We start from the raw sequence: 12,014 nt of genomic DNA on the forward strand, positions 1-12,014 counted from the left end.
GTCCTCAATGACTGTGACAGGGTCTCCACCCATGTTGTACAAGCCTGTGGGAAACGAGGCCCGTGAAAGTGCGTCAAGGAAAACACGCTGGAGACACAAGCACATGGGAGGATGCTGGGGTAGGAGAAAGGCCTCACCATCAGTCATAATGATGATGACATGGCGGGTTCGATTCCAGCCTTCAGGCGGGGCCTCCCCTGCCCAGCTCATCATGCTGTACACAGCCTGGAGAGCCTTCTTGGTGTTGGTCCCTGACTTCAGCTTGTGGTCTACAAATAAAAGGTCACTGACCTTATCTTCCAAGCCACAATTACACCTCAGAAGTCTATGACAACTGAGGTCCCACATTCTTTAACTTTTACTATATAGAGCATTCAGGTCTTGAACTCACAATGATCCGCTTGCTTTTTGGATGTTGTGATTAAAGGCTTGTGCCACCAAGTCCAGACAATGTTTAACTTTTGGGTTATCACCCACTTGCCCTTGGCTCTCCCAGCAGTCTCCATTACCCAAGGACACTTTTGTTCAATCTCTAACCAATAGTAGTCTATCTACTTTCTCCAGAAGAACTCCGAGCCTCTGACCACCACAGCCCCAAGGTGCACCTCCCACTTTCCCTTCCCTGACCTCTGACCTTCATAGCTGATTTGGTTGAGCTTCTCTGTAACCCAGTCAGCATCACTACTCCTCGGATCAGACACTCTGACCAAGACTTTGGGGACTGTGGCATATGTCACTAGACCGTATCTTGGCCTCACCCCATAACTTGCCACCTGTGCATGAGCAAGAGGCCATTGTGTTAAAAGAACAGTGTGATGGGTAGTCAACACTCCTATTGAGACAGAGCGGAGCCCAGAGAACATCAGGACCTGGACCCAGAGGATCTGGGGACACGAGAAACCATCTTGTAAGGGCAGTGAGGTACAGATAAGGTCCCCTCATTTCAAAGGGAGGAACACTCTGATCTACCTTCTCAATCAAGTTGGCAAGACACCGCTTGGCCCCTGTGAAGTTGCTGGCCCCGATGCTGTCGGATCCATCCAGCACCAGGTAGATATTCATGGAGCCTGAGGGGTCCAGGACAATCTTCCTCTTCTGCTGTTCCCCTAGGTGCCGACAGAGACTCAGTTTCTGGCATGTACAGTACCTGACAGACCACCCATCCTTCCCTGGGCCTCCTGCTCAGCCTCCTTCCTTGCATTCTTTTTTTTTTATTTTTCCTTTCTTTTTCTTTGTTTGTTTGTTTGTTTGTTTGTTCATTTTTCGAGACAGGGTTTCTCTGTGTAGCCCTGGCTGTCCTGGAACTCACTCTGTGGACCAGGCTGGCTTCGAACTCAGAAATCCGCCTGCCTCTGCCTCCCAAGTGCTGGGATTAAAGGCGTGCACCACCACTGCCCGGCCCTTCCTTGCATTCAAACCTGGGCTGTGCCCATCCTCGGCATCAGCTCCTTCGATGGTCTCTGTCAGGGAGGATAGGAATGCTTCAGCCACCTCTTGAGGGCTGTCATACATGAAGGAATCTAGGGATGGCCAGACAGTAGGTCAGATATCTGGAGTACGGAGGACACACTGACAGGGTGATGGGATTTCAGGACGAGAGACTCTTGACATGGAGCCAACAGGGCAAGAGCTGACTCAGGGAGCAGGTCAAGGATCACCTTGGCAGGAAGGCTCTGTCCCACTCCATGAGCCACCTTCTTGGCACCTTCGCTGCTGGGAGCCACGCAGGACAAGTCCCCGACTGCAGTGGTAAGTAACAGTGTCTTCAAGGCGGTATTGGCTACCCACCTTCCTTGTCCCAATAGGAATACCCGGGTTGGGACAGTATCCCGCTGCAGAGACATGAAGACAATGTGAGTGTCCATGCATTCCCAAGGTGAAGCCGTCCAGCAGAGGGTAAAGTCAGGGGTGACCTGGTTCTCACCTCCATCATCACAGATTGCTGTCTGCCCATCCCACCGGCCATTCTCTTGGCAGGTGCGATTAGCAGAGCCCCGGAGAACATAACCATCATAGCATTGAAAAGAAATCTGGTCACTCAGGTTGTAGAAGGGGGACCGGGGCCAGAACTCCCCATTTTCAAAGTCCTGTGGTCGTGGGCAGCGTATTGCTTTAAGGAAGACAGATAAAAGTCACCGAGTGCTGTTTCTAAGTCCTTCCTGGTCTTAGAAATCCTGTCACTGAGAAACAGTACCTGCCCAGTCCCCTCAACCCTACTGTCCCCTCTTCTTGTGGGATTATTTTGTTTTGTTCTGAGGCAAGGTCTCATGTAGCCCAGGCTGGCTTCAAAGTGGCTGTGAAGCTGAAGGTGCTTGAGATTCCCCTCCTGCCTCTATGTCCTGCGTGCTAGGATTGCAGGCACTCACCACGCCTGCTTCACGCAGTACCGCCTTGTGCACGGGAGGCAAACACTCTACCAACTGAAGTACGTTTCTAGACACCCTTTCCCAGTTTCCAGGTATCATTTTCACTGCCTGAGCAAAGCCTTCCCACACGCACCCCCAGACTTGTGCCCATGCTCAGCCAGCCTACAGGTCAGACTGCCAGTCCCACAGCTCTCCTCTCACCAAGTACTGGACAGCCTCCACCTGGTCTGCCCAGCCACCCACTGTCCACATTCCCAAGCCTCCAACCTCTACATTCTGCCTTCTTGACACTCTTTCCGTCCCGGGTCTGCAGGACGCTCCAGGAGCCTGTGGATCTGCAGGTTCGAGTCTGCACAGGATATGGGTAGAAGCCAGAGGGACATAGGTACTCCAGGGCCTGACCATCTTGGAGAAGCTGAAAGGAGCCACCTTTGATCTCCACTCCCTCCAGAGAGCAGGAGACCTGGGGCCGAGCCTCAAGCACTGGAGTTGTGCTCACACCTGAGGAGAAAGGCTGGTGAAGCCTGGCCCCAGAAGGCCAAAGACAGAAGTTGGGGACAAAAAGAGGATGGGGTGTCCTTTGCTTACCTCCAGAGGAGAGGCCTATGACCAAGAGGACTAGGCAGAGCTGGGGACTGTCCATTGTCATGGAAAGCACGAGAGAGGCCAGCGGCCAAAAGCCCTCTCCAGTTCACTCTGGGTGCTTACTTGACTTGCTGTCCAAACTGAAACTCCAATGCTGGGTCTGGCTACACCCCTTTTCCCTTAGCCCCTAACCTTTTATGCAATCTGCTCTGGCACCTGCAGCCTGGCCAGCCTACCCTGCATAGACGCTGCTTCCCGGAACATTGATGAAGGAGGGCCCCTGCTGAGCTGCCAACTGGGGAAACAGATACTATCTGAGCCCCACCCTTTGCTGACCAAGGGCCAGAACTTCCCTTTCCGAGCTCCCTATTAGCCCCCCAACCCTCCTAACAAGCCCAGACCACCACCAACACTACCCCCCACTTAGAGACCAGTTTTTCCATGGACTGTGTGGTGGGGCAGAGTCCAGCCACTGTTTGTGCAGCAGGGTCTCTGACCTTCCTGGAATCTTCCCGGCCTCCCCACCCCCAAAAACAGAAGACAGACAGGATGTGGAAATCACCGATTTTTATTAATTTCATAACTTGGAAATTCCATGTGAAAGCGAAAGGAGCACAGGTCAGCCACGCTAGAGAGAGACTTGCTTCATGGGTAGCACAGTGGTCCTGGCACAACCCCGGGGATTCCCTAGCTTTTGCCACTGTCTCTGGGTTCCTAGGCCCAGGATTTATGGACCCAGGAGCGAGAACACTCAGAGGTAGTAGACAGGAAGGACAGATGAGAGAGTCAGTGACCATGCTAAAGGGGCAAAAAGTTCAGGACACCATCCAGGTGCTGCCTCAGCCAGGGCTGTAGGCGGAAGAGATTTATGTGGAAGTCCCTCGGCTGAACACCGTGTGGGGGTTTCCTGCGCAGGTTTTTGTTGGAGAAACCTTGACAAGGGTCGTAAAGACCCCAACTCACCAGGCCCACCTGGAGGGAAGAGTCAACAGGACTGAGATAGTGGCAGCCCCACTCCAACCCTCAACCTCTCTGGTTCCTCTCAAAGGCTTCCCACCTCCCCTAAGCAAAAGGGACTTGTACCCTGACAGGGAGCTCCACTCCAGAGTCTGCTTCTCACCTGGAAAGACCTGTATCTCCGCTCAAGGAAAACCACTCCTCCAGATTCTCCTGCAGGGAAAGAAAAGACAGTATTGTCCAGGACAGCACACTAGTATTCAGAGTGTTTGCTAACCACAAGGACACCATAGCCTTCTCCCTGGGAGTCCAGGATGGGACTAACCTTTACAAGGATTAGCATCCTCCTCCATCCCGCTGCACAGGAACTGGTCTGTCACCACCTCGCTAATGTTTGTCAAGCTGGGGAAGATGTGTTTGTTTTGGGAGACCGCCTTGATACAGCTCGTCCACTGCAGTGTGGGACATAGAAGAGAAGAATGGGGACATGCCAGGAGACATTAGACCAGTAAGGTCTGAGAATTGAGGAGACTCCAGGGAGGGCTGGCCATTCTGGGAGCTGCCCCCAGAGTATCCCAGCATCCCTTGCTGAGCTCTCACCTCGGGTCCTGTCTTGAGGCTGATGTTCAGTCTGTTCCCGTTCAAAGCTACAAAATGTGCAGGAACTTTCTGCTGTGACAGAAGTTCTGTCTCTGCCAATGGGGAGAAGAGGGTGTTAAGATAGATTCCTTTACCCAGAGCTGATGTATCCAGCTTGAGGACTGCAGCCCGGTCCCCACTGGTACCCACAAGCTCTGGCTGCAACCTACCAAGAACCTTAAGCCTCCAGCACTCACCATGGTCTTTGCAGGTACTACCTGGGGATCTCCGCAGAGCCATGTTGGCTCCCACAGTGCAAGGAAGGCAGATGGGCCTGGGGAGAAAGGCGAGTGTCAGACAGGCCCATCGTCAGTATCCTGTCTGGTGCTTTCCAGAGCACGGTCCTCTATAGGGTACCCTCCGGACTGGGTTCAGGCACCTGGCATGGGTAGACATTTTCACTTTCTGAGACAGCTTCATCAAAGCGATGTCGTCACCGTAGAACTCTGAGATGTTCTGGTTCTGTTTTGCATGGACATTAAACCCTGGGGGAATTAACACCTTCTCCACAAGGAATTCTTTGCCATGCTGAGAAGTGGGATCCCCTGGAAACAACAGTGGATTAGACTGGACCAGAGGCTGAGGAGAGACAGTGGTGACTCTGGCCTTGTGGTGAGGGATCTCCTGCAGCCCCTGACGTACCCACACTGACCCTCCACAGGTGGCTATCCTCCATCTGAGTGTCATGGAAGCAGTGAGCTGCTGTCAGCACCCACTGGTCAGAGATGAGTGACCCCTGGCAAGTCTCCTTGTTTTTCGGCTGCAGGGAAGAGACAATAATCCGGGTTTGCTGTGCCTGGCTGCTTTTACCTCTGTGGTCCAAGCCCTGCCCCTTCTTCCTGATACCTTAAAGGTGACTTGCCAAGGTGTCCTCTCCTGGTTAGAGGCATTGGCAGACATGTTCCCCACCCCACAGATGGTATCTGTGAGCTTAGAGACATCTATGGCAAAGACCAGATGGAGAAGGAAGTGGGTGAGGGCCACTGGTCCAGGCTGCCACCATGAGCCCCCATCTGAGTCCCCACTATGCTCTCTTCTGCAGGGAGGACAGGGTTTACTCACCCAGCATGTGCTCAAAGACCTGTTGCACGGCCTTTGCATCCTGCAGGATGAAGGCGTGCCTCTCGCCGTCCTTCTTGGACCCAAGCTCATTCAGTTCTTTCCAATCCACATCCAGCTTGCCCACCCCAATTGCATAGATGTCTGGTGGGGAGGAGGGAAATCACCAGAGCCCGTGACTGAGAGGCTACCCAAGACATGAGGCAGGTACTTGTACTCAGCAAGCCGACAAAGGCCGGAGTTAGATGGTCCCCATCTCCCTCACCCAGTCTTGCTTCCTCTCCTACCGCCGCCCAGCCCCCCACAGCCTCCTAGAAGTTCCTCAAACCCCGGGGTACATTCCCTCCTCAGGCCTCTGCTCCAGCTGCACCTCTGGCTGGAGTGCTCTCCCCCAGATGCCCACACAGGTCTTCCTCAGCAAGGTCTTCTAATGCCCCAGACCCTCTTATTCCATCCACACCTGGCTTCACATCATGTCACCACTTGAATGCTACAGGGCTGCCTTGTTTACCTTGTGTATTGCCTACAGCGGGTAGAACTGTGTGTTCTCAGAAGAATGTGTTCAAGTTCTATTCTATTGTGAATGTGACCTGAATTAGAAGTAAGGTCTTAGCCAGGTGGTGGCGCCGCACGCCTTTAATCCCAGGACTTGGGAGGCAGAGGCAGGCAGATTTCTGAGTTTGAGAGTTCAAGGCTAGCCTGGTCTACAGAGTGAGTTCCAGGACAGCCAGGGCTACACAGAGAAACCCTGTCTCGAAAAAAAAAAAAAAAAAAAAAGAAAAAGAAGAAGAAGAAGAAGTAAGATCTTTTTGTTTTTCTTTTGGAGACAGTGTCTCTGTGTAGCCCTGGCTGTCTTGGAACTTACTCTGTAGACCAGGCTGGCCTCGAACTCACAGAGATCTGCCTGCCTCTGCCTCCCAAGTGGTGAAGTTAGAGGCATTTGCCACCAGGGTCTCTTGCCTTGTATTAATTACTAGCACTCAGAAAGTGGAGTCAGTCAGGAAGATCGGCCTAGGCTACCCAGTGAGTTGGAGGCCAGCCTGGGCCCATCCCAAAAATAAAACAAAAGAGGGCTAGAAAGAATGTTTGGTGGTCAAGGGTGCTTGCTGCCCTTCCAGAGGACCAGAGTTCAGTCTCTAGCACCCATTGCCTGTAACCAGCTCCAGGGGAGGTGATATCCTCCTCTAGCCCCCAAAGGCACGCATGCAGACACACACATACACATAGATAAAAAAAATGTTTATAATAAAAGTAAGCAGGCCGGGCGGTGGTGGCGCACGCCTTTAATCCCAGCACTTGGGAGGCAGAGGCAGGCGAATTTCTGAGTTCGAGGCTAGCCTGGTCTACAGAGTGAGTTCCAGGACAGTCAGGGCTACACAGAGAAACCCTGTCTCGAAAAACCAAAAAAAAAAAAAAGTAAGCAGAGGCCTGGGGTAATGGCTCAGTGGCAGAGTGCTCAGCTGGGAGACACTGCAATAAATACATAAGAAATCTGAACCCAAACATAGCTAGCCGGACACTGTAGAAACTAAACAAAAATTGGGGTGACCGCAGAGGTGAAGATTGGGGTTTTGTGGCTACAAGCTCAGAACCCTGCGGCCACCGGGCCTCTACATAATCTTTAATCATAGCAAGACCTAGTCTCAGAAACAAACCAAGAAAAAATGTTTTAATTGTTTTCGGTCACCCTAACCCTGAAGAATTATGTGTTCCTTCAGCAGCTTTGCCTGTCAACACCTCACCTAGCTGCCTACTGCTGAAGGGACAGCAGAGGGACAGCCCCTACCAGGCCGGTTCTTCCTGCAGTTTCCTGAAATGTTAGGTGATGATGACGTGGCGGCGGCAGCGGTGGACAGTACTGAGCGGCCCTCTGCACCAGCTCACATTTCCCTAAGCATCCGCCCCTACCTTCCTGTGAAGCAGGCTCACTGCAGACCTTCTCACAGAGGAAGAAGCGGCCCACAGCCACAGCCCTCTGGAGATGGAACCACAACAGGGACCATGCCAGTTCGGTACCCAGCTTTTCGAGGTGGTACTCAGATACAATCATGCAGTGCTATGGGGAACCCTCGTGGCTCAGGGCCAGAGCTAGGTCACATTGAGCCCTGCGACCAAGGATCTCACTCCTATTCCCTGCCTATAGGGCCCGGATTGGGCAGAGCCTCACCCAGGTAGTCGTTTCTGTTCCAACTGATGCCCAGGATATTTCTGATGTTGTCAACTGCTGGCTTGGGGGAGCCGCCCATGTTGGACTTTCCTAGAACAAAGAAGGAAAGTAACAATCCATCCGGGTTGACTTCAGAATCCCGCACATCCCTGGAAACATGCGGAACATTCAGCCATTTCAAAACACACTGATTCGGGCTGGAGAGATAGCTCGGTGAGTAAGAGCACGTGTTGCTCTTCCAGAGGACCAGGGTTCAGTTCCCAGCACTTACATGGTGGCTCACAACTGTCTAGAACTCCATTCCCAGGACACCCAAGGCCCTCTCCTGACCTCCAAGGTCACTAGACTCACATGTAATCCACATACATATGTGCAGGCAAAACAAAATGAACACATGAGAACAAAAAGTTTCTGTAGAGCTAAGGAAACATCAGAGTGCACAGCCCACGGAGCTGGGAAAGCCCTTACCAGACAGACTGCAGACAAGACGCTAACATGCAGAGTTTACAACGAATTAGAGAAATTAAATACTAGAGGAATAAAACATTTTTTCCCAGTCAATAAATGGGCAAATTAACTGAATAGACAGTTTTCAAAAAGAAACACAATGACCCATAACTATTCTTAAACGAGTTCGCTATCCCTACTCATCAGGGAAATGCAAATTCAAACTACTTTGAGATATCACCCCACCCCAGTCAGAATGTCCGTCATCAACAATCTGACAACACAGGATGGGGAGGGTGTGGACCCTATTCACTGTTGGGGTGTTGCAAGTTAATACAACCATTGTGGAAACCATTTCCTCAGCAAATTGGAAATACAATGAACACATGACCCTGCTAATTTACTCCTGGGCAAATACCCAGAGAACTCCACACCCTACCATAGAGATGTCTGCACCCTGGGGTTATTGCTGCTTCATTCACTAGAGCAAAGAATTGGAATCAACTTTCTTGTCCATCGGGAGATGAGTGGATAATGACAATTCAGAGTATGTGCGTCTGTGTGTGTGTGTTTGTGTAATTTCAGGGTGTATGCCATGTATGTATATATATACCAGTGACCTTCCCAGCATCTATAGAGTCTCCAGGTCTAGAAGACAGCAATGGGAGCATTGGCAGTTGTGAGAGAAGTTGCAATGGCTGGGGCAAAAGTGGCTTACTTTTGGTAATGTTTACCTTTCTTAAACTTTTTGCTATTCTTTTTTTTTTTTTTTGGTTTTTCGAGACAGGGTTTCTCTGTGTAGCCCTGGCTGTCCTGGAACTCACTCTGTAGACCAGGCTGGCCTCGAACTCAAGAGATCCACCTGCCTCTGCCTCCCAAGTGCTGGGATTAAAGGCGTGTGCCACCACCGCCCGGCTAACTCATTGCTATTCTAAAGCCTCTAGTTTCTGGTAGTTAACTCTTGCTGTATAGCAGGGAGGGATTAGGTAAGAGATTTTTTTTTTTTTAAGGATTTATTGCTAGTGCTCCCCTCTGGGGCCTCTCCTTGGCCAGGCTCATTAGCTCTTTGTGAATCAGAGAGAAAAGGAAAGAAATAAATTCATTTAGATAGATAATGCACACAGACACACATCCATTCATGCATACATTCTGGCTGTGCTCAACCATCTGTCTCATCCACTCTGCAAGGATTCACGCATACCTACACATAGACCAACAGACATACATTTGGTGGATGGATGGATAGATGGATGGATGGATAAGAGAAACCCCCCCCCCATGCCAACAACTTTATTTCTTTTCTCTTGCCTTTTTTATACCTTTTTAGACAAAAGTTGTTTAGAAAAAATACTTTGTATATAAAATGTTCCACAAAATGGGAGTTACAGGAGGATGTCAATACTAAGTTCAGAGCAGCATTTATTCTATAAGCTCATTATAAGTTCAAAGCTACAGTTCCATATGGCCTTGCTTTATCATAGTACACACCTGTGGCCTCATCCTTGGCCCTGACCTAGAATGAATGTTTGTCTTTGATCACAAATGTGTCCCAAGCCTATTTCTCTTTTTGTGTAATTACAAAAGCTCATGGTATTCCTTATTATGCAGCCTTTACTTACTACTAAGAGGAGTGGGCACATTCTATTCTTGATTCTAACTTTATTACATCTTTTTAGCAAAGCAACTAAGACCATCTCTTACAACTTTCTTAAGATTATTTGAATTAAATCAGGAATTCTATAAGATCACCAATTCATCTAAACAGTGTTAATTCATGGAAGCTCATCTTTATGCTGACCTGCAGGAAATTTGGTCAATAGGGTGGGTTAATGCCCAGGAGTCCTTAGGCTATGTGATAGTGGCAGGAAAGACGTATCAGCCGAAAGGAGCAATCCTGAGATGAAGTCTCTTGGGACCTTGCCTCTCAGAGCTCCCTCATCTCATACCAGGCAAAGAGGTGGGTCACCTCCAGGTAAATCACCTGCTAGCTTTAGCCTTTCCTAGGTGGCTACACACACACACACACACACACACACACACACACACACACTAAATTCAAAGGTATTTTAAATAAAATAAAAAGACAATTACTGAAACATTCTGTGTTCCAGACTCTGGACAAGGAGCTTCATAAGGGAGAGGCGGATTTGGCTTGTTTACTTAGTTCCTTTATTTAGGTTTAGTTTTTGAGATAAGGTCTCACTATGTAGCCTTGACTGGCCTAGAACTTGGTATATAGCCCAGACTGTCCTTTTACTGGTAGAAATCTGCCTCTCTGCTTCCACGGTGCTGAGATTAAATAAGTGTCATCATACCACACCCAGCTGGGTTTTGTTTTTTGTTTTTCAGACAAGGTCTCATATAATTAAGGCTGACCTCCAACTTGCCAAGTAGAGGATGCTGGCCTTGAACTCCCGGTCCTCCCTCCCCACTCCCCTCCCCAGCTGCTAGGATTACAGGTGTGCACCACCACATCAGGATGCAGGCTTCCCATACTTCTCCTCGTTTGATTCTCAGGAAGCCCCAGGAAATGTGTCCATCCTTATTTTAAAACAGAGAGCGAGCTGCACCCTGCAGGATCCACACCAAGAACCAAATCAAGGAGGTGAGATCCACTCCAGAAGGCCCCTCCCATCCACGCCCAGGGCAGCTGCATCTCCCAGGTTCATCAAGGTTACCAGGCAAGAATAGACATTTTAAAATCATAGAACCTCATTGTGCAAACCGCTCAAGTGATTTTCCATAAAACTTGTGTAAGGCAGCCTGGCAGTGGTGGTGCACCTTTAATCCCAGCATTTAGGAGGCAGAGGTAGGTGGATCTCTGAGTTCGAGGCCAGGCTGGTCTACATATACTGTTTTAAAAAACAAAAACAACCCCCCCAAATAAATTAATTAATTAAAAACCTGTGTAAGGCAAGAAAGCAGCTGTTACTGTCCCCATTATCATTTTGCCATCATCAACACAAGCTCCACTTAAGCAAGATGCAGTAGGGTGAGGATAACTAGGAGGGGAAGGTCAGGAGTACCTGAGGGGGGTACTGGATGAGACAGTATCAAAACAACTGGGGTGAGGTGGAGGGGAGAGAAAGAAAGAAAAAAACGAAACTGAGGCTTGCCTCCACAGCACCCGTGCTAAAACTTAGAAAAACACAGAAAAGGGTCAGATGGCCCTGCACCAGGACAGCAACACAGCTTCAAAGTATATATGCTGCTGTGTCATAATGTCACATAGCACCACAGCCAGGGTTAGTAACAAGTGCCTGGCTACTTCAGAATCATGCTAAAGAGTTGTAAGTACCTCTAGCACAAGGAAACATGAATGACTCAAGTGACAGACGTGTCAATACTCAGGTCACAGGCTACTGTAAACAGGTCATTACACTGTGTGCATGTGCTGACACGCCACACTGTAGCCCATAAATACATACGATGACTGTGGAAAAATAGAATACGTGTGTGAGTGTGTATGTCTGAGTGTGTCTGAGAAAGTGTATGAGTGTTGGGGAGTATGTATGTGTGAGTATGTGTGTATGTGAGTGTATGTATGTGTGTGCGTGGGTGAGAGTATGAGTGTAAGTATATGTATGTGTGAGTGTCTGAGTGTATACATGAGTGTGAGTGCATGTGTGTGTTGTGAGTGTATGTATGTGTGAGTGTGAGTGTATGTATGTGAGTGTGTGTGCAAGTGTATGTGTGCATGTGTGTATGAGTGTAAGTATATGTATGTGTGAGTGAGTGTGCGAGTGCATGTGTGTGTGAGTATATGTGTGAATCTGAATGTGTGTGTGTGTGTG

General features: G+C 49.6%; 2 protein-coding genes across 2 annotated transcripts; both read right to left on the minus strand.

The window, feature by feature from the left end:
- Window positions 1-3: 3 nt before the first annotated feature.
- On the minus strand, window positions 4-3,411 carry LOC114616316 (complement factor B; the record flags this gene model as incomplete). The annotated part of the gene is made up of 9 exons (XM_028761812.1): window positions 2,955-3,411; window positions 2,634-2,867; window positions 1,925-2,110; window positions 1,659-1,832; window positions 1,419-1,520; window positions 970-1,106; window positions 635-773; window positions 138-269; window positions 4-44 (listed from the first exon to the last, which is right to left on the minus strand). Coding segments are annotated over exons 1-9 (1,206 nt in total), but the record flags the coding sequence as incomplete, so codon positions are not given.
- Window positions 3,412-3,501: 90 nt separating this feature from the next.
- LOC114616317 (complement C2-like) lies at window positions 3,502-7,862 on the minus strand. The gene is made up of 10 exons (XM_028761813.1): window positions 7,774-7,862; window positions 5,610-5,750; window positions 5,394-5,488; window positions 5,190-5,307; window positions 4,927-5,092; window positions 4,745-4,821; window positions 4,509-4,600; window positions 4,234-4,360; window positions 4,072-4,121; window positions 3,502-3,923 (listed from the first exon to the last, which is right to left on the minus strand). Exons 1-10 carry the CDS (start codon window positions 7,850-7,852, stop codon window positions 3,750-3,752), a joined length of 1,119 nt encoding a protein of 372 aa, XP_028617646.1. The 5' UTR covers window positions 7,853-7,862; the 3' UTR covers window positions 3,502-3,749.
- Window positions 7,863-12,014: the final 4,152 nt, after the last annotated feature.

This window comes from Grammomys surdaster, unplaced genomic scaffold (genome assembly GCF_004785775.1).
Source record: "Grammomys surdaster isolate TR1022 unplaced genomic scaffold, NIH_TR_1.0 315361, whole genome shotgun sequence".
NCBI lineage: Eukaryota > Metazoa > Chordata > Mammalia > Rodentia > Muridae > Grammomys > Grammomys surdaster.

Bases quoted from the DNA above. Each gene is read 5' to 3' on its own strand.
- LOC114616317 (XM_028761813.1), bottom strand. From the start codon at position 7,852: ATGGGCGGCTCCCCCAAGCCAGCAGTTGACAACATCAGAAATATCCTG. The intron at 5,751-7,773 runs GTGAGGCTCTGC...CCTCCCCACCAG, and splicing joins GAACAGAAACGACTACCTGG to ACATCTATGCAATTGGGGTG. The intron at 3,924-4,071 runs GTGAGAAGCAGA...TCTTCCCTCCAG, and splicing joins GGAGATACAGGTCTTTCCAG to GTGGGCCTGGTGAGTTGGGG.